Consider the following 23,297-nt stretch of genomic DNA (forward strand, 5'->3'; position numbering starts at 1 on the left):
CCAGTGCTGGTCATAATGAAGTGCTCGGACCGTTTCTAAGGAGCACCTGAATAACTCCAGAAGACAGATTACAACATGTTCTATCAGAACCCCCGTGTCAGGACCAGCAGGTGGCATAATGGTTAGGCTCTCTCACATAGTCGACCGCAGTTCAAGTCACAGACTCGGCAGCTTAAAACTCACACTGGGCACATGTGCGTGTGTGCCCAAAATCCCAAGAGGAGAACGAAGGAGAAGGGATTGTACATGCCCACCCCCCACTGGGGGGTGATTTCTCACTCTCTCTGGAGAGCACATGCCCTATACCAAAATCTCTCAAAGAAAAGAAAAAAAAAAGCACCTCAGTGTCTAGTCTTCTAGAAATTATCACACAGTCACTGGGACACTCCCTAAGGCAGTCCCTCCCCTCAGCCACAGTGACAATGGCATCCAGAACAGCAGTGTATGCTGAATGATGCACACCATGCATGCCACAAATGCCAGGCTGGAGACAGGGTACCAGTTTTTTGAGTGAATATTAGAACTAAGAGCACCTTGTACAGGGAGGCCAGTCTGAGTCAACCCTCAGCCCATCGGTCCAAGGCCACTGCAGCCAATAGTCATGTAACAGCTTTTCTCTAGAGGAACGGAGAGCATGGAGATGCCCACAGGTGTCCTTTGGAGACACAGTTGTATCCATCATGGGGGTGAAGGTTGGGCTGTATTTATCTTAGGGCAGCTTTTAATTTAGTTTAATCAGAATTACTCATAAATTAGCGATTAATTACTATCTGCTGTTCAGTTAAATCCTCTCAGCCATGGAACCAGCTTTGCTCTGCAATGACTGCCGTCCACAGTAATTGTAGGGCACTTTGTCAACATTTAATCAGCAGCGCTTATTAATGTGGCATTGATGTGTGGTAGCCTTCCCCACACCATCAATCACGCGTGCGCAGCCCAAGCAGACACGGACACCATTGCTCTTTGTCACATTAGCCAGCCCCTGGGCTTTTAGGCCAAGCCTGAGGCTCACTTTTCACTAAATGGACACTCTATCTCTTCAGTTCAACCCAATTTGTGTCATGGTCGGCTCAGCCACACACAGCCTTCTGTGCTGCAGTCTGGAGGGCTGGGCTGAGCAGCGCCGGTTCTCACAGTCCCCAAGATCCCTGTCTCGCTGTTTTCGCCTCCTGCCCAGTGTGTGAAATTCCAAGACACTGTCCATGCTAGGACATCACAGCGTGGTGTGCACACGCCTGTGTGTAAGCGAATTTTAAATTCTGAAATACAGTGTATGAGCCAGAGAAAACAGAAGTGATTTTTTTTTTTTTGAGTGTTCTTTAGCTTACTGACGATTTCTGGAGATTAATCTGTGATTTAAAGCTCTCCCAACAGGAGCTCGTCTTATGTTATTGGTAATAAAATCATCTCATGGTTCCTCTCTCTCTTTCTCTCTCTGTCTCTCGTTTCAGCCTCTATGGCAGACACATGCAGGCCAACCCAGAACCACCAAAGAAGAATAATGACAAATCGAAAAAGATCAGCCGGAAACCTCTGACAGCCAAGAACAAATAAGGGCTGGCCCAGGCGGGGCTCCTGGCCCTTTCTCTCACTAACACTTCTGTCTCACAAATAAATGCAATGTATGTGTGTGGCTTTTTTCCTTTTTTCTCCTTTTCACTTTTTCTAGTGCTTACCGCCTTACCTTTTAAATTCTTTTGGTAGGTGGTAGATTTTATATACATTATATATATATATATAGCCTTAAAACCAGTTTCCACTTGTTCCTTTTTTAAAATCTCCCAAGTCCAGAAACAAAGCTTTAATTCAACTGCAAATTCCATAGTAGGCACAGTTTTAGTTGCTTGGAAAGACATTGCGAACAATTAAAATCATGTAACCACTTCGGTATCGCAGTTAACACTTTGCACTCTTCCTCTTCATTCGCAAAACTCATTACTTTGCTCTGTTAAGAGTCTTCCTTCATGACCAAGATATCATGTTAATTTAACTTACAAGCAATTGTAATAAAATCTTGAATTTGTATCACATATTGCTTCTTGACTAGAATAAACATCATTTGAATATTGGGATACACAACATTTCATTTACTTTTTCTTCCCAACCCTCAAATTCTCTGGTCCAGTCTCTGGTTGTAGATGATAAACTCTGAAACTTTCCAAGAAATGTGAAACTAAATCAGAGTTAGTTTCTTATATCAATTTGTCAGGGTTTTTTTTTTTTTCTTCTTCCCTCTTTGAAGACTGTTTCTATATTAGGAAGGAGCAGAAAAACAAATCTCTAGGAGATTCTGCCAAAGGATTTTGGAAAGCAGTCTTCCTTTGCTGAAGAAATGGTGACTTCTGCCAGTGGCTGGTAGACAAGAACTGTGAAATGGAGAGAGAAAAAAAACTCAAGTGTGTTTTTTGTCACTGCAGGAAATCTCATCTGAGAACATTCTTGTAAGAGACTTTGATGCCAAAGAAGTTGTGTAAATGTGCACACTCTCCACCTCACTCAGTGTGGAAACCGCAGTTGCCGAGTGGTTAAACAACCAATTGTTTAGCATCTGTGATAGGCAGCTTGCCTTCCTATCAACAGTAATATGTATGGAAATGAAAATAAATCCAGGCAGAAGCTCTGTGCTAATTAGAAGTGCCGCCATCGCTGGAATGCCTCACAACAAAAGGTGTGTGAAGATGCTGGGACTGTGATGGAAGAGGGACCCACCTGTCCCCACTGCATGTCCTTCAGTTTCCTGGTAGAGCATCCAGGACCAGGATCACAATGACTTGTAAAGAACCACAATCAAAACAAAACAAAAAGTACTGAGTTAATGAGGAAATGGACTTTGCATTTCAATTGGAGAGGCCAGAGGCCAAGGTGTAAACTTGCTGGATAAAGTTCCCAAAGAACAGTAGCTTCTGGAAGAGGAATCTCCACTTGGTTGCACCTGTTTGGAGGTAGCGTTGGGCTAATGTTGATAGGTGCCATGTTTGCCTCAGCCTGAATTATTTTAATTAATTTTGTTTTAGCTCATGAAATTGCAGAAGGAAAAACAGTGCCTTTACATCGTAAGTTAGAAACAGCCTAAATCTAAACTAGCAACAAAGCATTAGAAAAAAATATAACAAAGTTAAGGAGTCTTATGAGCAGTTGTTTTCAAGAGGAACACTCTGGATAAATATATGGGCATTACACAGGAATTCACAGGGGGGAACTATCTCCAAGAAACTTTAAAAAAAGAAAAAAAAGGCTCACTAGTAATGAAATTGCAGAAGGAAAAACAGTGCCTTTACATCGTAAGTTAGAAACAGCCTAAATCTAAACTAGCAACAAAGCATTAGAAAAAAATATAACAAAGTTAAGGAGTCTTATGAGCAGTTGTTTTCAAGAGGAACACTGGATAAATATATGGGCATTACACAGGAATTCACAGGGGGGAACTATCTCCAAGAAACTTTAAAAAAAGAAAAAAAAGGCTCACTAGTAATAAAAAAAAATACAAATCAAAGCAAAAGTAAGTAATGTATAACAATGAGAAATGTGCAGATATTTGTTTAAGGCAGCATTAAGTACCAGAGGAGTAACATGAGATAAACATTCTTAAACACTGTGACTGGGAATATAAACTTCTCTCCAGAAAGGTGGTAGCACTTTGACAATATATAGTAAAACCTTAAAATTGTATGCTCAGTCCCAGAATTTTTATTTCTGGGAATTTTTCCTGAGGAAATGATCAGAACTGCACACACCAAGAACTGTGTTTGAGAATTATCCTTATAGCATTCTTCACACAATGAAAATATGGAGAAAATCAGCTCTCCACTAATGAAAGAATGGGTCAATGAACTATGGTATCCCCACGTGATGGACTTTAATGAAGATGCTGAAAATTGTTGAACAACATCTAAGGGAAAACAGAGAAAATCAAGCTTGTTTAAGTAGAAAAAGCAAGATTTAAAACTCTATGTAAGGATGGTCCCAGTTGCATAAGAAGTAAGTTGTGTCTGTAATATTTATGTGTAAGAAAATTAAATGGAAATGAAATGAAAAATTAAGCTTATATATTTGTATGGTGAACTAAGATTCTTTTTTAAATTTTCTTTTTTATACTTACTCTGTACTTTAGCTCTCATATCATGAGCATGTATGCTTTTGTAATCAGAAAATATTAAATACATATTTTTTTCAAAATGAAATTTGGCATATTTTGGTATATTACATAATCCAAAAATATAATTTTATCATATACTTAAATTCAAAGCATAATATAAAATGTCAAGGTAGTTTTCCTTTTTTTTTTTTTACTAAAATGGATTTTCACATCTTTTCATGCAGTTTTTAGTTACTTGATATCTAGAGTAACAAAACTTATAATTCAAAAGGTAGCATTTTAATAAAGATAAATAATCTGACCTTGGTAATACAAGGATGAAGTTCATTGTTAGAATGGATGGCCTGCAGTCTCTCAAGATAACCTCTACTCTAGTGTTCAAAACCTGTGTGGATATTTTTCTGTTCCTTGTTCAAAACATCTTTCTCAAATTTTCTCCTTTTTTTTTTTTTTTAATTTTAACTATTTCTTCTATGAGAGAGAAAGATAAGCAGACACTTCCAACAGGGTCTTAATCTATTCCTGGTTTCAGCCAGCCTAGATCACATTTGCCTAAAGAGGTCCCAGGACATGAACCCAGGACCTTTCTCATATAGGTTGAGTTGTGCTATCACTGTGCCACCACTTGGCCTTCAGGTTTTCTCTTCTTTATGTGAAACACTGCCCTTGCCCACATGGCTGCATATTTTAGAGATGGATTATGTACATTTGTACGTAATCACATTTTGTTTTTGCAACAACAACCTTATGAGAGAGACAGGATAATTTATATGGAAATAAATTATACAGTAATTCTCAGGTCTGAGAGAGAAGTGTTTATTTGCTAGTTGTGTGTTCTATTTACTATGAGTATTTTATGTTGTGGTTAAGATAGAAGCAAATGGAAAAGTAGGAAGTTGGGGGTTAAGGAGAGAGATTCATAGATGAAGAGATTTTGCCTTTCTTTTTTCTTTTGGTAGCAAGATTACTCAGAAACTTTACCTTTCTTTAAAGTTTTTTTCTTTACTCATGATGAAGTCATGTGCACATGTATGAGAGCAAGAGAAAGAGGAGTTTATTCATAGTTCGAGTTGACTAAGCAAAATATAATGGAGGGTGTTAGTCCATGTGCACCTCCTACAAGGTCTGGTCATGCTGTGTTCTCCCTTCTTCAGTCCTCCAGTCCTCCCTCCAGTCCTCCAGTCCTCCAGTCCTCCAGCCCATTGGGTCTTAGGCTATCATCATGCATGTGCTTGGCACAGGCTGAGGGAGCCCAGAACTCTACTGTCATCATTGTAATCTGGCTTCTCTTGAGCAGTGCATTATCCCTGCACTGAAGTGGGGAGCTGGCCCCACTTTATGTGCATTTTGAATCTCTGAGAAGCAACTATGGTATGTGGGACCATTTGGTCACAGAAACATTTCCAAACTGAGTTTTATATAAGTCAGCCTCAAATCTGTGGAATCCCCATTGGGAAATATTCTTTATAGGATCAGACAGCTGGCCAAGACACTCATCAGATTCATTCTTTAGGTTAGAAGCTGGTTGGACACCACTTAGCATACATGAATCCTCACTTTGATAAGTTGGAATGGATAGGGGATGAAATCATAACAATCCAGAGGGAACTGAGTTGTCTCAAATATTATGTCAATATTAATTGATGAAATCAATAACAGAAATGGGCCCTGTGTTTTTATATTTTTGATTCCAAATACGTGCTGTGTCTAGTGTTTTTTGCATTGAATTGCCAAATTAAGTCTCTCGCAGCTAAGTTTCATATTTTAATTTTTAAATTTTATTCATAATTGAGAACACGTAGATGAGAGAAAGAAAGAGAAACACTCACACCAGGGTCTGGTCACCTGTTATCTCCTTCCTCCAGCCTTGCAGCTCACCAGGATCTTGGACCTGTGCACGTACCTTGTGTTTTTCAGGTAACTGGGCCTGGAATCCAAACTGTGGTCAGCCATATGGCTTCCAGCACCACAGTTCAGTACATTATTGATTGTGCCACAGAGATTGGACCTCCAATCAGTTAAGTTTCTAACCAAAGCTTCATAATCGTAATATTTGTGTCACAAAATCCTCTAGTCTCTACCTTTACCAAAACAGAAGACTTCTCACCCTCACCTTTCACCTAGATTATTACAACTTCCTCTAGTGAGGTTCCCACTTTCACTCTTGCTCTCTTGCAACCTCTTCAACAGAGTGATCCTTTACACAGGGGCATCAGATCAGGACACACATCTGCTCAGTAATTTCCAGTGGCATCTTCTTGTCTCCTTTAACTATGAATAAAAGCCCAGGTTTCCAAAGTCTGGAATCCTGTGTGATTTGCTTCCTCCTCACCTCCTTTATCCCTCACTTGCTTTACTCCAGCTGCCCTCTCCTCCAGCCCTTTACCCCTTCAGGGCTTTTGAGCATTTCAACTTTATGCTCCAATACTCTTCTCCCAAATATGACTTCCTCCCTTGTTCAAGAGTCACTTTTTCAGCAAGGTTTCCCTGCTTTGCCTTTTTTTTTTTCCTTTCAGATTTTTGCCTTAAGAGTACATGTCCTCACTGGAGAGATACAGAGAGAGGGAAAGTAAAAAATCACCCCCCAGTGGGGATGGCTACACCGCTATCCCTTCTCTTTCAGTCTCTCAGGATTTTGGACTCGCAAACACATGCCCAGCATGATTCTCAAAATGCTGGGTCCAGGACTCAAATTATGGTTGACTGTGAAAGTCCAGTGGCTCAACCATCATGCCAGCTTCAACTGCAGTTTGATTCATTTATCCCCTTCCAGCCCAGCAAGTGGATTCCACTATCCTAGAGTTTAAGCTCCGCAAGTAAAAAGATGCTCAAACTATGGCCTACAGATCAAGTCCAGCCCAGCCTGTTTTTGTCAAGTCTTGGAGGAAGTCAGCCATTCCTATTTGCTTTTGTATTGCCTTGGCTGCTTCTGTGCCACCACAGCAGAGCTGACTGGTTGTAATAGTGTCTGTGTGGCCCACAAAGCCAAAAATATTTACTACTGGGCCCTTTATAGAAAAGCACCGACTAGTCTATTAGCTATTACATCCCCAACTTAAAGCATAGTATCTGCTATACAGTACAGGCTCCATAAATACTTGTCTAATTTAATCCAGTACAATTGTTAATTAGATAATATACGGCTAATATTCAGAGAGAGGGAAAGGAAGTTTATAGACATTCCTTTCATGTCTTCTACTTTGTACTTTGAGTCCACTTTATCAAGGCCAAATTTCCCTAAGAGAAAAATGATCGCTGAATATCATTATAGATGAGAATTTATTCAACCCTGTAAAAGCACAAATTTTTACCTGATTTTTTTTATTTCTTTATAATGACCCAATTGTTGCAGCCTTGATTATTTAAAGCCTTCTTCAAACAACTATCATTTTCCTCTGCGACAGTGGATCTTTAAGGAACCTGCATCCATTTCCCCATTACGAATCTAGGCCCAGGCGAATGTGAAATCCAAAATGCCATTATGAATGCGAGCTTAGGCTGACAGAACCTGTGGGTCTTTGCCAAAATATACTTACTTTTTTTGAACAGCATTTTGCCTTAGGGTACATACATTTGCCAGAGATAGAGACAGAGACAGTGAGAGATAAAGATAAATCACCCTCATGGGAGACGCCACACTTCAATCCCTTCTCCATTCTCCTCGAGACACACATGTGCCTGGTGTGAGTTTCAAGCCACAGTGTGAGGGACTCAAACTGTGGTTGGCCATGTGGGAGTCCAGTGATGTAACCACTACACCATCTGCTGGCCCCCAAAATATACCTCTTAGGGAAGTGAGGCTTAGAGGCTGCAGGACCAGCAAGTATACTAAGGCGTCTCTGTACTACCCTGTCTAAAATTAGACATTAAATAATCATGTATCTCTTCATCTATAATATCATAAAATCATAAATATATACACACAACTTTGTGTGCGTGTATGTGTGTGTGTGTATGTGTATATATGTATATATACACACAGTATATACCATTGACCTTTTCATCAACAATTTTTTTAGGGGACTCCTGTGGTCTTTGGAAATAAGTCAAATTTCTGTATATAAATATTTTATATTACTTTTTACCTCATGATTATTTTATATGTAATAGAATTTAATAAGTTGCCATTACTAAATTTTCCCCATAGTCTATTTTCTGTTACCAGTAATCACACATTTACTGAGGGCTTTCCATGTATCAGACACTGTATTTTCTTTCATTCTTGCTCAGTGGTCATCCTCGTTTTGTAGGAAATTTTACCTCAGAGAGATGAAGAAATTCCCCAAGGGCCCAAACTAGCAAGTAGCAGAACAAGGATGTGAAAGATGTTTCCTCTCACTCTAGAGCCAATGTCCTTTTCCCAACCCTGCACTGCCACGCTGCCATCGAGGCCCCTTTAGTCCCTCCAAAAGGCAGCGGTTTTCCTTCCCATCTTCTCTTAGGTTGGAGTTTCCGCCTTTGAGCTCCTGAAATACTCATCTAATTAACATGTTCAAGTCAGTACGTGATGACAACCAGGTTAGTGAAGCATTAGCCTGTGTTTATATATGCGGGACCTTCGGTTCTGTTGTCTCTGTTCCCCATGCTTGGCCGAGTGACAGCATCTCTCTGATGGCCGAGTGATGTATTGAACAAAGCAGATAGGCCTCACTCCCGAGAATAGCTTTGCCCTTTCCCCGTCTCATCCAGAATGCAGCACTTCCAATACTTACCACATCAAGGAAATATTTTACCCCAAAGGGGATTTTCTCATGTGACCTACTCAAAAGGCAGTGCCTCTTGAAGTAAATGAGAAGTGGCTTCGGGGTTCATTTTCAAGCAGTTTAGGCCTGATGTTCTCAGACCACCTGTGACTGATTTAATGCCTCAGCCAGAGACTGGGGGGAGCCCTCCTTTCCGTCCTGGTATCCTCATGCTTAGCGTGGTCCCTAGCTCATTAGACATTCAGATTCTGTTGGAATCATGGATGCTGTTTCTCTGGCTGTTTCTTAGATCTCATTGCCATTTTACCTAAGTATTTATGCCCGCTTTATAAATGGAGAAACCATGTTTTATAATGAGATGTTTAGAGATGTGTGCAAGAGTCAAGCATACGTTTGCAGGCCCAGGAACTGGGAATGAATGAGCTAATCAGGGTCAGATAAGAATGCAGTATGATCAGAAAAATTAGAATTGCTTGTCACCAACGAATCAGGCAACATGTCAGCCCCTCATGTTAGGATTGAGCAAGCCCTGAGTTATAGAAGGGATAGGACACGCTGCTCTTAGGGCAAGAACTGAGTCTCCCGCCATCCACGCCCACCATCTCAGTTTCCATATTCACAGGACCAGCTCTGTCTCTGGGGCACCATCTCAATGCATTTACTGCCCAGCACTCTCTGAAACTGGCATTTCCCTTGCTCAGGTGTTGTCAGCAAACTGACTCGTGCCTGCCCCAGGAGGAAAGTGCTTCTGCTGTCTACCAGCTAAAAGTAGGGAAAGGAGCACAATTCATTCATAACTCCTCCAGAGCACCACTCAAAATATCCCCGCCATGCCTGGCGGCCAGTCTCACTGCTTGTGTGGGCTGCTGTATTTGTCATTGTGCTACCAGGATTTTAACAAAGAGCCGCTTTCTAAAGCACTGTGCACAATGCAGCAGCAAGACCCAGGTTTTCATTCAGGAAGGCTCTGCCTGGAGGCCACGTCTTAGATTTGAGTTCATCTAAACCTTAAGCAGTTCCCCTGTGGGGTGGGTTTTGTTGTGGTGTAATCATGTTGGTTAGGATTAGTACTTGAAAGGATTTGTGTGAAAGGTAATAAAAATAACACTAGATCTAAAAACAAATTGTGTAAGAGAGTTGTTTAAATTGTAGGCATGTGAAGAAAGTATGGAAGGTCCTGGGGTCTCTGCTGGCAGAAGGGGAGAGGTTCTGTTGCTAGAGATGTTCAGATGGTTGTAGGCTTTGGTCACAGGTCATCTGCCTTGAGCACTGTTCTGGGGTGAATAGTGTTCCTCAGAGGTTCACGTTCACCTGGAACTTCAGAATGTGACCTTACTTGAAACTAGAGACTTTGTGGATGTACTTAGTTAACTTAAAATCTGGTTGTACTTGATTAGGGAGAACTCTGAATTCAATGACCGGTGTCCTTATAAGACTGTGTGACCACATGGGAACACACTCATGGGATAGAAGGCCATGTGACAAAGGAGACAGAGATTGGAAAGGTACAGCTACAGCTACAGACCAAGGGACACAAAAATTATGCCCCAGAATCTGGAAAAGGCAAGGAAAGAAACTTTTCTAGAGCATTCAGGAGAACATAGCCCCTCCCCCTTTCTTTTAATTGCCAGAGAGCATGAGCACTTGCCAGAGAGAGACAGAGACTGGGAGGGAGAAAGCACCACCAGATGGGACATTGCCATGCTACAGTTCCTTCTCCTCCATTTCTTATTCCTGTCAGGATTTTGGGCATGCACATGCAAGTGCCTAGCATGTTTTTCAAGCTGCCAGGACTGGGATATGAACCTCAGCTGGCCGTGTGGGATCTGGCTCCCTTACCACTAGGCTACAGGGCTGGCCCAACATAGTCTTACTGATACTTTGATTTTGGTGCTCTCACCCCCATAACTGTGAGGGAATTCATTTCTGCTGTGTTAAGTCACCACATTTATGGTGCTTTGTTATAGCATCCCTAAGAAACAAATACAGACACCAAGACTCAGCTCAGAGTGGACCAGGTCACATAATGCATGAGCACCAGTGATTGTCCCTGTGATCAGGATGGAGAAGCCAGTGCCCCGTAGGGTTGTCTGCAGTTTTCATTCCATTGTTGCAGGCCCAGAACTCTGTGTGACCAACTCTCTTGGACCCAGCCTCTCAACCTGGACAGTGGCTCCCAGTGATTGCCTTAGGGGGTACCTTCCCCCATTTCTGGTTTGTTCCCCTTCCCCCCAGTTAAAAACCAGAACAATTCCTATTTCATCAGGTAATTTCTCTTGCTACAGAAACACCTCAGAATAGAATGATCTCTTTTTAGGAAAGAACACTTTGGGGTTATCTCATTAAAGATGTCTCATTTCTTTATAGGTGTTGGGTGACTGACATTCCATAGTCACATTTATTTTCTGATCCAGAGCTATAAACAAAGACAAGAAGAATCAATATGAAAAGATATTTTTTCTGAGCTGGCTAAAGTATATTATTTTTTCTTTGTTGCCTGGCAAGACTTACTTTATACCATTTTTGAACAAAAATGAGAATGAAAAGCTGCCATCTAGTTGCCCCTGAAAAACTTTCACAATGGGTTGGTAATAATAGGAGCAATTCATGAATTCATTCATCAAAAAAAAATTGTTGAATATATGGGAAATACGTGCTTATCTATTCACAGGTTATCTCAAGAAGCATATGTAAGTAAGCGGTGTAGCAGAAATTATCCCTTGGGATAGAACTGTGTACCCTTTCTTAAAAAAATCACCTCCATGTAGGAAATAGAATAAATCAATAAAGTTGTAATATTTAACATGACAGTGGTTTCTCTAGAAGAGTATGTTAAAATAATTATCTAATTTTATTTATTATTATTTTAAAATTTGCTATAGGAAACATGCACTCACCAGAGAGAAAGAGAGAGACAGAGAGAGAGAAAGTGAGAAAGCAAGCTGCCAGATGCGGAACTCGAACCATGGTCAGCCATGTGAGAGCCCAGCGCTGTAACTACCATACCACCTGCTGGCCCCATGGAATAGTGTTTTAAATAAATATTTAGTGAGCACTTATTTTATACCAACACTAGACCAATTACAGAGCATACAGTTTTTAGCTTAGCAGACCCAGTCCCTGCCTTCATGGAACTTAATAGTCTATTCTAATGGAAGAAACCATCTAAAAACTAATATTCACATGAATGATTATGTAACTCCAAATTTGATCATCCTCTGAAAGAGAAGAACTGGGTACTGTTAAAAAGAATAATAAGAGAGACCAGATAAGGTTGGTGCATCACCAAGACTCTCTGAGGGAATCAAGTTTCATCTGAAGGAAGACATTAAGTTGTCAGGAAAGTCATGACAACTTTTGCATTTTTCTATGCAAAAAATACATCATGACTTTCACGACAATCTAATAGAAGTTAAGAAGACAGTCCACAGAAGGCCTGCACACTGCCACTTGGACCACCGCCATGTCTGTAGTGATCCGTGAGAAGTTCCAGCGCATTTGATGAGTACTCAACACTGACATCGATGGGCAGAAATTAGCCTTTGTCATCACTGCCATTAAGGGTGTGGGTGAAGATCTGCTCACATGGTGTGGAGCAAAGCAGGCATCGACCTTGCCAGAGGCAGGAGAGCTCACTGAGGATGAGGGGAATGTGTGATCACTACTATGCCGAGTCCACAGCAGTACAGGATCCCAGACTGATTCTTGAACAGGCAGAAAGATGTAAAGGATGGAAAATATAGCCAGGTCCTGGCTGACAGTCTGGACAACAAGCTGTGTGAAGAGCTGGAGAGACTGAAGAAGATCCAGGCCCATAGAGGGCTGTGCCACTTCTGGGGCCTTTGGGTCTGAGACCAGCACACCAAGGCAGTTGGCCATCATGGTCATATCATGGGTGTGTCCAAGAAGAAATAAGTCTGTAGGCCTTATCTGTTAATATATAGTTTATATACAAAAAAAGAAAGAAGGAAAGAGAAAGAAAGAAAAAAGAATGACAGGAGAAAAGAAAGAATGAAAGAGAAAGAAAAAGAAAGAATAAAAAGAAAGAGAAGAGGGACCAGCAGTTAGCATAATAGCTATGTCATTGGGCTCCCATGTAGTCGACCATAGTTCGAGTCCCGGAGCCGGTGGCTTAAAACTCACGCCGGGCATGTGTGCATGCATATCCAAGATCCCAAGAGGAGAATGGAGGAGAAGGGATTGCGGCGTGGCCATCACCCCTGGGTGGTGGTGGGGGTGATTTCTTGCTTTCTGTCTCTCTGTCTGGCAAGCGCATGCACCCTATAGCAAAAACCTCTGAAAAAAAAAAAAAGCTAATAAAAGAGAAAGAAAGAAAAAGGAATAAAGAAAGAAAAAGAAAAAAGAAGGAGTTAACAAGACAAGAGGAAAGTGTTCAAGCCAAAGTCCTTGAGCGGAAGAGGAGCCTAGTAAATTTCTCAACTGAAAGATGGTCAATGTGGCTGGAGCAGATTAAAGACAGGTGAGCAGGGATAAGATCACAAAGGATTTTAATTCATTCAGCCAACGATCATCAAATGTCTACTTGGTGCCCAATACTGTTTCCAGCACTAGAGACAGTGGTGAGCCAACACAGGACTTCTTCAGCTGTCTTAGCGAGGTTCAGATTTTATTACAAATCCAAATGGAATCCATCGAAGGATCTGAAGCAAAGACTTTATATAATCTCATGAAGGTAATTTTTTTTTCTTTATTGATGCTAGAGCATGTGCACACACATATGAGAGAGTGGGTGCAAGAGAGGAGCACCCTCCACAAGGTTTAGTCATGCTGAGATCCCCTTCCTCCAGCCCTCCAACCCACCAGGTCTTGGACACTCATGTGTCTGTCAGCATGGTTCAGGCTGACCAAACTGGCATTCAAATCTCAGCCACCATGCAGGATCCAGCTTCTCTTGAGCAGTATAATACTGCTGTGCCATAGAGTCAGCTCTCATGAAGATACCTGCAAGGCCATTTTGGAGAGGTGGAGAATGGAGGTATCACACTAGCCTGCCTTGTCACAACAGCACCTAGGTGATAGGCTTTGGCGCGTCACTTTGCTGTGTATGTAATGAAGTGGACAATACCAGTGTTTATTTTCCTGGCCTCAGCCAAATGGTGGCTGACTCTTCTTTTCCATAGCAATGGCATTTTCATATTGAAGAAGTATATGTAGGAAACCAAGAACTGGAAAATGGTATTTAATTTGGTTATTTGTTTTGACTTCTAGTTTTTTAAAAAAGTAATAAGTTTCAATGAGCCATTAGCACAAATTAAGTTTACCATTGCACCAACAAACTGGTAGCAAATTGTAAAACTAGGACTGTACAATAGCACTAAAATGAGATTGGGCCCCTAATCGTTATCTTGAATCAATTAATGACATTTCTGTTAAGATCATTTTTATTTTGCCATTTTACTCTTCAAGGACACAAACACAGCCCTCCTAGCAGCTCATTGATTTTGTTTTCCTTTATGATTTCTGACTGCAAGAGAACAGAGATCACCAACTTTGTAGAGATCATATGTATGCATTATAAAAGAGTTTTACCACATTTACATTTTTCACATTTTCCCAAGAAATGCTTCCTTGCATATAGTTAGCAACTTACGCTTTTATATATGGAGACAAGAGTAGCTATAAGTTCCCTACTCAACCAATTTAGTTAAATCAAAGCTGAAATAAAATACTGCTATCGTCTTATCCACACCACCCCTCCTCTCAAAGACCATAATATATGAAAACTGGATTTCAGAGAACCTTAAAGGATGCCCTTAGGCAAGGCTTCCAGAGACCATCTTGTCTAACCCTTTTATTTAGCAGATGAGAAAACAGAAGTCCAGAAAGGTGTTGAATGATTCAAAAAATTCAAGAGTCTCACAGCAAATTAATAGCAAAATCAGGACAAGAATCTGAACACTCACACATAATTCAAGGATCCTTTGAATAAAATACCAAAAAAGAAGAAAGCCCAGGTGATGCACAGTGGTAACACAACTGGACCCACTTGGAAAAGGTCGTTGGTTCACATCCAAAGACATCCCTGAGCACATCAGAAACATGTTTATGACTGGGCTAGGGCTGGGATGGATGGGGGCTTTGAAAGCCTGTTGAAGGTGTCCGTCTCTTTCTCTCTCAGTCTCTCTCTCTCTCTCTTGCACAGAAGAAATAAAGAAAATATACTTTTTAAAGGTTTTAAATATATGTATGTATGTCAATGTGGTCTATCCTCCGAACCTCTTAAGGGCACCTTACACATATTGTGCACCTCACTCTCTTCATCCGAAAATGGAACAGCAATATTTGTGTATTCCATTTCTTTTATAAGGAGTTGAGTTATTCAGCATTCGGATATATGGAGACTGTTTAGAATTACCAAAGACAAAAATTAATAGCTTAAGAATAAGACAAAGTTACAATGTTTTGCATTGATGTAAAACAGTCAGTACCATCCCTGGATTTGGAGGCAAGCCATCAGTATTATGTTAAGCCAATTCAAAACCCATAGGACAAAAACCCCAATGTGGTATGACAAGATGTGTATTGGGTAATTCCAGAGGTGTATTTCAGTGTGTGTCAGAGGAGGGGAATGGGAAGAACACCTCAAAAAAAAAAAAAAAAAACAAAGAAGTAAATAAATAAATAAAAAGCTAAACTAATCAGCCTTCATTAGTGATCTAAGAAAAAATAGTAAAAGGTCATTCAAAGATGTGCATTTTGGGCCAACAGGTGACATGGCAATTACGTTGCTCAACTCCCACATGGCCCACTGTGGTTTGAGTCCCAGATCTGGTGGCTTGAAAATCATGCTGGGCGCATGTGTATGTGTGCCCAAGATCTCAGAAGGAGAATGGAAGAAAAAGGATTGCAGTGTAGCTGTCCCCCCTGGAGGGGTGAATTCTCACTTTCCCTCTCACTGTCTCTGTTTTTCTCTCTCTCAGGCAAGCCTTGCATACACCCTGAGACAAAAACCTCTAAAAGGAAAAAAAAAAAAAAGGAGCAGATGTTCAAGAGTAAACCCTCAAGTATCCTTGTCCGTGGGTACCAAGAGACTAGAACTACTAGAATAATATTGAAAAGAAAGACAAGTAGGGGGGAAAAATCATGAAAAATCTGCAGCTCAATAAAAAAAAAGTGTGTAGCTAACAACTGAACTGACACAGAATTTACACTTTCATTCAGCATGATTTGAAGTAACAGCAACTAATAATGACGTCTCCCTCACCCCTCCACGTGGAACATGCTAATTACACTGAAGTAGATTGGGTTTCTAGTTGTATCAATTGAAACCCTTCTCTTAAGGAAAACACGGCACTTTACAAATCCAGTGTTAATTCTCCTCCCTCCAGGAATAGAGGTATAGCTAAACAGACTTCTACCCTCTATTTGACAGAAAAGTTTAAAATGGTAGACATTTTTAGAATGATGTTGTCTACCATAATTTTATGCTTAGATCTGTGCGTGGCGCAAGTAGTTGTTAAGCATCAGGGCAGGCTTGGGCTGAATCCCACTACTTAAAAAGGTGCCTAGGGAGTGAGGTTGAAGCATGCCGAGTTACAAAAGCGTTCTGCCCTGGATGGAGGGGGTTTACATTAGGGAAGAGTCTGTTATAGATGTGAATCTATTGCTGTATTTCAAAGGCTGTGTTCCTTGAAACATTTTAATGTCCTCCCTCAGTTGGAATCATCTGTGTCCAAAATAACAAATGGTCCCATACTTCTCCTCTGTACCTCAGGAGGCTTGCTTTTTTGAAGTCCATGGAAATTGGAGTGGAAATCAGGAGGGAGGTCCAGAGAAGAATAAAATCAGCCATTCAAAGCTGCCACCAACCCCTGGACCCCCTCAAAATTGCTATTTCCATGTCACAGAGGGTTTTTTTTCTTTTTTTTTTTCATTTTAAAACATTCTGGGATATTTTCATGGTGTTGTGGCTAACCATTTTTAGTCAGTTAAAAAAAATGCCTTTATCACCTCCCACCAGGAAACTCATGGAACACACTGTTGGAGATGCTAAAGCTTTTTTTTTTTTTTTTTCATTTTCTCCTTAAAAATATTAATGGTAAGCATTAAAAAGCAAAGGAACGTATTTAATTTCATTTGAAGACAGCTTCTTTTGAAATTAAAAATTATACAGTTAAGTCATCCGTGAGTAATCATAGCAAATGCACCTGATCATTTTTATCAAATGGCAGGACAGGTGCCAAGTTTATCCAGTGGATGCCGAGAATGTGCCCATTTGCACTAATCGAAACAGCTTTTGGGTGGATGGCTCAGATTTACAAAGTTGAAGAGCTCTGGTTCTCAAGCACTAGGTGGTCTAGTGGATGACAAAGACAAAGGCAGAGGGAGGTTGACAGGGGCCTGGATAAGCAATGACATGATGAAGAAGCCCACTATTCTATTAACAAGCAGGAGGAAGAATCCCTGTGAGGGCCTTTCTCAGCCTCCATCTCTTCCTAGATGTAGCACCCAAGACTCTTCCATGAAGCTTCCCTCCAAGTCAATTGCAGAATGACAATGACCCTATGTGAAAGAAGGACAGACCATCCAGATGGTCTTGGTATTTCCCCCAAGAAGCTAAGAGTACTCCCTCGACTTTGAATAGCTTGGAAAACCCTCTTGCTTGCAGGAGAGCTTCTTGGTTGGTAAGTGGTATTATGCTTTGTTTTGCTCTGTGCTACACATATACAGGGCCAACTTCCAGACACAGTCTCTAATAGCAGAAGAGGATGGAAAAGAGACAAGAACACACACACATGCGTCTGGTCGTTGGTATTCTCTCCTAGGTGGGAAGAAATGCAAATGAATACGATAGGATTTTTTTTTTCTTTTTCTTAAAAAGAGCAAACAAGTAAGTGAGATAAAGCTGGAGTGAGAAAAGAGTTACAGAAGCAAAACCAGGAGAAGAAAACGTAATTCTTTATAGAAAGAGCACAGTATATGCAAAAATCCTTACAACAGCTTTTACTTCTGTCTATAGTCTGAGAAAGGGAATTAGCGGCCTAGAAGAGACATCTAATACTCTGAACACTTGGCCAAGTCCTTATTTCTCCACCTGTTTTCTTTCTCTAGACAGGTCCTTTAAGAAGCATGCATAAAGACACCTGAACTAAACTACAACAATGAGCAGTGTTATCCACTCAATTGTGTCCACCCCCAAAAATTCCTATGTTAAATAGGGTCATTGCAGATGTAATTAAGATCAGATTAGTCAAATTAAAATAAATAAATAAATAGATAGATAAATAGATAAATAAAGTTAAATAAAATAAGTCTTAATGGAAAAAAAAATCTTTAAAACAAAAAAGGGTCCAGAAGTTGGCATGGTGGTTAAGGGCACTGGACTCTCATATGGCTGGCTGTGTTTTGAGCCTTGAACCTGGCAACTTGTTTTCTCACTTTCTCTATCCCTCTTTGGTCAAATTAAAATAAATAGATAAATAAAGTTAAATAAAATAATTCTTATTAAAAAGAATCTTTTCGAAAATTAAAAAAAAACAGATAAAGTTATATTACTAGGGTGAGCACCTAATCCAATATCGCTTATGTTCTTATAAGAGGAATGCCATTGAAGAGAAACAGATACATGCAGAGGGAAGGCAGTATGGGGAAACACATGTCAGAGAAAGGTCAAAACAGAACATTTACTCACAGTACTCAGAAGAAACCAACCCTGTGGTCATTTGGACTTCAGACTTGTAGGTTTCAAAACCACAACTAAATACAGATGATACATTTCTGCTGTTTCAGCATTTAGCATGTGATACTTGTTACAGCAGCTCAGCAAAGTAACATAGCAGTGTCTTTGAGCAGTTATCACATAACAGAAAAATAATGAAAGCTAACCTCCATGGACGTTTTTATATACCATGCCTTATGCTTTATTTTTTATGACATAGCTTTTTAAAAGAATTATTTATTTATTTTTATTTATTCATTCATTTATTTTAATTTAACCAGAGAGAGACACAGAGAGACAGAGATAGTGAGAGGGAAAGTGAGAAAGCAAGCCACCAGGTCCAGGACTTGAACAGTGGTCTGTCATGTGGGAGTATCCAGCGCCTTAGTCACCACACCACCTGCTGGTTCCCCAACTATGTTTTATTTTTATTTTTAATGTTTTTTTTTAATTTTTAAATTATGATTCCTGGTTTACAAATAATCATTGTACATCTTTATGGTGTATGGTATGCTTTTTCAAAGCATGCATATACAGTGTGTAATAATCAAATTAGGGATACAGGTATATTTACTGTCTTTCTACAGTGACTATTACATAAATGTTGTACATATTTGACAAAACTTCTAGTTTGTTTTGTTTTGTCTTTGGAAGTATATATTGAGTTGTCAGTGGCATGTTTACTCAGCTCTGGTATACTGTTCCATAAATTGTCTGCTTATTTACCTATGCTCTGTGTTTGCATTAGTTTTCTTAATCCTCACAGTTTCAGCTCTGGTTGCTTCAGGATATGATGGCTAGAGCTGCAGCAGCTATCTTTATGAGTGAGGACAAACCCAAAGGCTGAAGCCAACACACTGAGCATATTAAGGTTGAAAGGGAGAAAGATTGGGGTCCCTCATGATGATACTGGGCCACTGAATTAACCAATGTTAGGACCCTCAGCCTTGAGATCTTTTAAGTGAGAGTTACTGTTATGCTTATTATTTAAGCCACATTTTCTTAGAACTTTTGTTATTCGCAGTCAAAAGCATACTAACTAATCGATTTCCCTAGTACCAAATGTTTTTTTACCAATGTCCTCTGAAGACAAGGCTTATGTTGCTTCCATTTTTATATTTCTAGAACCAATGACCTGCATATGGAGGTAAAATCTGACCAATGTTTGTTGAATAAGCAGATAGGTGAATTTTCCCTCAAACACGTATCAGTGGCATTTAACAGATGTGGACAGCAACACTCATTCTTTCCCCAGTAAGCTCTCCTCCTTCTCTCCCTCAACAATGTCAAATTGCACATGATGTGGGTATTCGCTATTTTTGCATTGTTTAGAATGTTCTCTCCTGTCTGTAAATGCTTTGCCTGTTTGTTTAAGTAAGAGTCCAGAAGCCAGCAACCACCACTATGCTGTTATCTCTGTGCAGTACCTGATAGAGCTCGAGTTTAATTTGGCAATAAATAAATCCCTCTGGATGATGATGATATCTGAAAACATAAAACGAACTCTGCAGAGAAATAATCTCCTCTTCTCAGCCCATACCCTATACCCTCTTCAGGTAGGAATGGCTAAATGAGAAATTAATAGGATTGCAAACATCTTTTTACCTGTGGTCTGAACCACATAGGTTTCTTTTTCGATTTGTGAGTTCACGTTCCTTGTACTTTTTTGGGATTATTTGTTAATTGTAAACTGTATGTATGACGACATTTTCTGTTTTCATCATTTTTAAGGGTATAGCCCAGCCGTATTAATTACATTCATAGTGTGTACAACCATTACAAATACCTATTTCCAAAATGTTTTCATCACCTCCAACATGTCCTTTGTACTTTGTTCAAATTGGAGTGGTGAGGAAGAGGCTCCCAAGTCATCCACAAAATTCGTCTCACCATTTTGAAGTCAGATCTTCCCATTTGAAACTGGTAAGTGTGAAGTGATTATCTTATAAGTCTGGTCCTTATCTCCAGTTGCCCAGTGGTGGTTTCGTTGGGGATGTCTCATTGTGACCTCAAATTCTACATGTTTATGAAGAAACTCATGATGAGCTGTGAAGGAAAATTGGCTTCCTCTCTAGACTTTTCAAATCTTGTCACTTTATCCCTCATCCCGTGGTCATCCTTGGGAAAAAAAAAATATCTTTGATTCATTCCTCACTTTCATCTTCTGTATCAAACAACATCCTGTCTTTATTCTCTATAAACTATGTCTGATCTATTCTGCTCCTTTCTGTTTCCATTCCCACCTTCCCAGCTCTGTCCAAGGCTGACAAGGATACCATCATTATCTTCCCAATTTGTTTCCATGAATCCAGTCTATCTCCTGTAAATTCTGTCCTTACCCTTACATGTAGGCAAGCCAATCTCCTTTACATTTTATTTTCTCATGATGTTTTTCTAATCAAACTTCACAGTTCAGTTGCTATTATGATTGCAATATCCTTTGAGGAAATAATTTAAATGCAGTCATGTATCACTTAAAGACGGGAATACATTCTAAGGAATATGTCATCAGATGATTTAGTTGTGCAAAAATCATAGTGTGTTCACACAAATCTCCATGGTAATGCCTGCTGCACACCTATGTTATGTGCATAGCATGTTACTGTACTGAATGTTGTAGGCAGTTGCAACACAATGATAAGTGTTTGCGTATCTAAATATGACTAAACATAGAAAAGATACAGCAAAAATACACTATAAATGATTTTTTTTTAAAAAAAAGTACACCCGTCTATGGCACTTACCATGAATAGAGTAGACAGGACTAGAAGTCACTCTCGGTGAGTCAGTGACTGAGTGGTGAGTGCATGTGAAAGCCTAGGATATTACCATGCACTACTGTAGACTTTATCAAGACTTTATGGTGAGCAAGCCAGTAGTGTGGTGGTTAAAGTAAATGGCTAAAGTAGTTGGATCCCACATGACCAACTGCATGGTTCAAGCCCTGGGGCCAGCTTTGAGAAACTTGCTAGTTGCCTGGGTGTGTGTTCCCAAAACCAGAAAAGGAGAAATGGAGGTGAGGGGATTGTGGCATGGCCATTTGCCATAGAGGGTACTTTCTCTCTCCTTCCCTACCTCCCTCTCTCTGTCTCCAGTGGGCACACGAGTGCCCTCTGCAAATTAAGAAACAAAGAAACTATACATTTAGGCAACACTATATTTATAAATAAACATTTTTCTTTCTTGAATAATAAATGAACCTTAGTTTATTGTAACATTTTTACTTTCAAAACTTTGACATTTTTGTTTAACTTTCTGACTCTTGTGTTAACATTTAGCTTAAAACACAAAGACATCGTACAGCTGCAGAAAGATCTTTTGTTCATATTCTTATTCTATAAGCATATTTAAATTTTTAATTTTTTAAAGAGTTTTTTGCTATAGGGCGCGTGTGCTCGCCAGACAAAGAGAGACAGAGAGACAGAAAGAGAGAAATCACCCCCCAAGGAGGATGGCCACACCGCAATCCCTTCTCCTCCGTTCTCCTCTCGGGATCTTGGGCACGCTCGCACACGTGCCCGGCGTGAGTTTAAGTCACGGGGTCTGAGACGCAAACCGCGGTCAACTACATGGGAGTCCAGCGACATAGCCATTATGCTAACTGCTGGTCCCTAAATTTTTAATTTAGTTTTAATTTTTAAAACTTTCAGTTAAAAACTAAGACTCAAACAGACACATTAGTATAGACCAGCACAGAGGTGAAGATCACAATGTCACTCCACGTCTTGTTTGGTGCTAAGGTATAAGGGACAAAACCATGCGAAGATGAAACAACCGAAACCCGTGGTGAACACAAGATGTGTGAGGTGCTGCCGACACAGTACACCACCCAGTTCTACAATGAACTTTTTTTTTTTTTTTTTTGGGGGGGTATTTGCTATATGGCACGTGCGCTCACCAGACAGACGGAGACAGAGAGACAGAAAGTGAGAAATCACCCCCCAGGGGGGATGGCCACGCCACAATCCCTTTTCCTCCATTCTCCTCTCGGGATCTTGGACACGCATGCACATACGCCCAGTGCGAGTTTAAGCCACCGGGTTCGGGACTCAAACCGCGGTCGACTACATGGGAGTCCAGCGACATAGCCATTACGCTAACTGCTGGTCCCCTACAGTAAACTTTTGACATAGGTTGAAGGAGCAGGCTCTAAAATAATGAGAAAAAAGTATAGGATAGTAAATACAGAAACCAGTAACATAGTCATGTATTATCAGGACAAGCGTTCTGTACCGTCCATAATTGTATGTGCTGTACATTTATACAACTGGCAGCAGGGACGATCTGTTTACACCAGTGTCACCATAAACACGCACATCCTGTTTTATGCTACAACACAGAGATGTTATGTTGTCGCCAGGTGACAGGCGTGTGTCAGCTCCATCATAACCTTGTGGGACCGCTGCTGTCTATGTGGTCCACCATGGACTAAAATGTCCTCATGCAGCACATGGCTATATAAAAATGTGTGCAGAGCAAAATGGACAATAAACCTTAGCCCCACCATTCAAAGGTAACCACTGTTAACGTTTTGGCCTATTATTCAGTTTTTTAAAATGAGTATACACTTATGAATATACTGTAAAAATAAAGACCACAAAAAAGGTCAATATTTTCCCACAATGATTGCTCCTATTGACAATTAGCTTGTTTCATTCCTGATGTTTTATGTATATACAAATATGTATCTTTTTATTTTTATAAAAATAGTACATCTATTATTATGTATCATACCTCTACATAATGTATTTTATATATATATAAATTTCTTATATATATGCTTCTTATATAACATACATTTACCTTTCTTTTAAATCCT

The 23,297-nt window shown here is 40.1% G+C and overlaps 2 protein-coding genes across 2 annotated transcripts in view; both read left to right on the forward strand.

Moving 5' to 3' along the window:
- RSU1 (Ras suppressor protein 1) overlaps positions 1-2,030 on the forward strand; it is a 244,137-nt gene extending 242,107 nt beyond the window's left edge. Inside the window, exon 9 of the mRNA XM_006159748.3 lies at positions 1,452-2,030. Within this exon, the coding sequence (XP_006159810.1) occupies positions 1,452-1,554 (103 nt within the window). The 3' untranslated portion in view covers positions 1,555-2,030. The remainder of the gene's footprint in view (positions 1-1,451) is intronic.
- Positions 2,031-13,441: 11,411 nt separating this feature from the next.
- The window catches only part of C1QL3 (complement C1q like 3), a 59,077-nt gene continuing 49,221 nt past the window's right edge, over positions 13,442-23,297 (forward strand). The window contains exons 1-2 of the mRNA XM_006159763.2: positions 13,442-13,492; positions 18,358-18,497. Of these exons, the coding sequence (XP_006159825.1) occupies positions 13,442-13,492; positions 18,358-18,497 (191 nt within the window). The remainder of the gene's footprint in view (positions 13,493-18,357; positions 18,498-23,297) is intronic.

Source organism: Tupaia chinensis, unplaced genomic scaffold (assembly GCF_000334495.1).
Source record: "Tupaia chinensis unplaced genomic scaffold, TupChi_1.0 Scaffold000647_1, whole genome shotgun sequence".
Taxonomy (NCBI): Eukaryota; Metazoa; Chordata; class Mammalia; order Scandentia; family Tupaiidae; genus Tupaia; species Tupaia belangeri.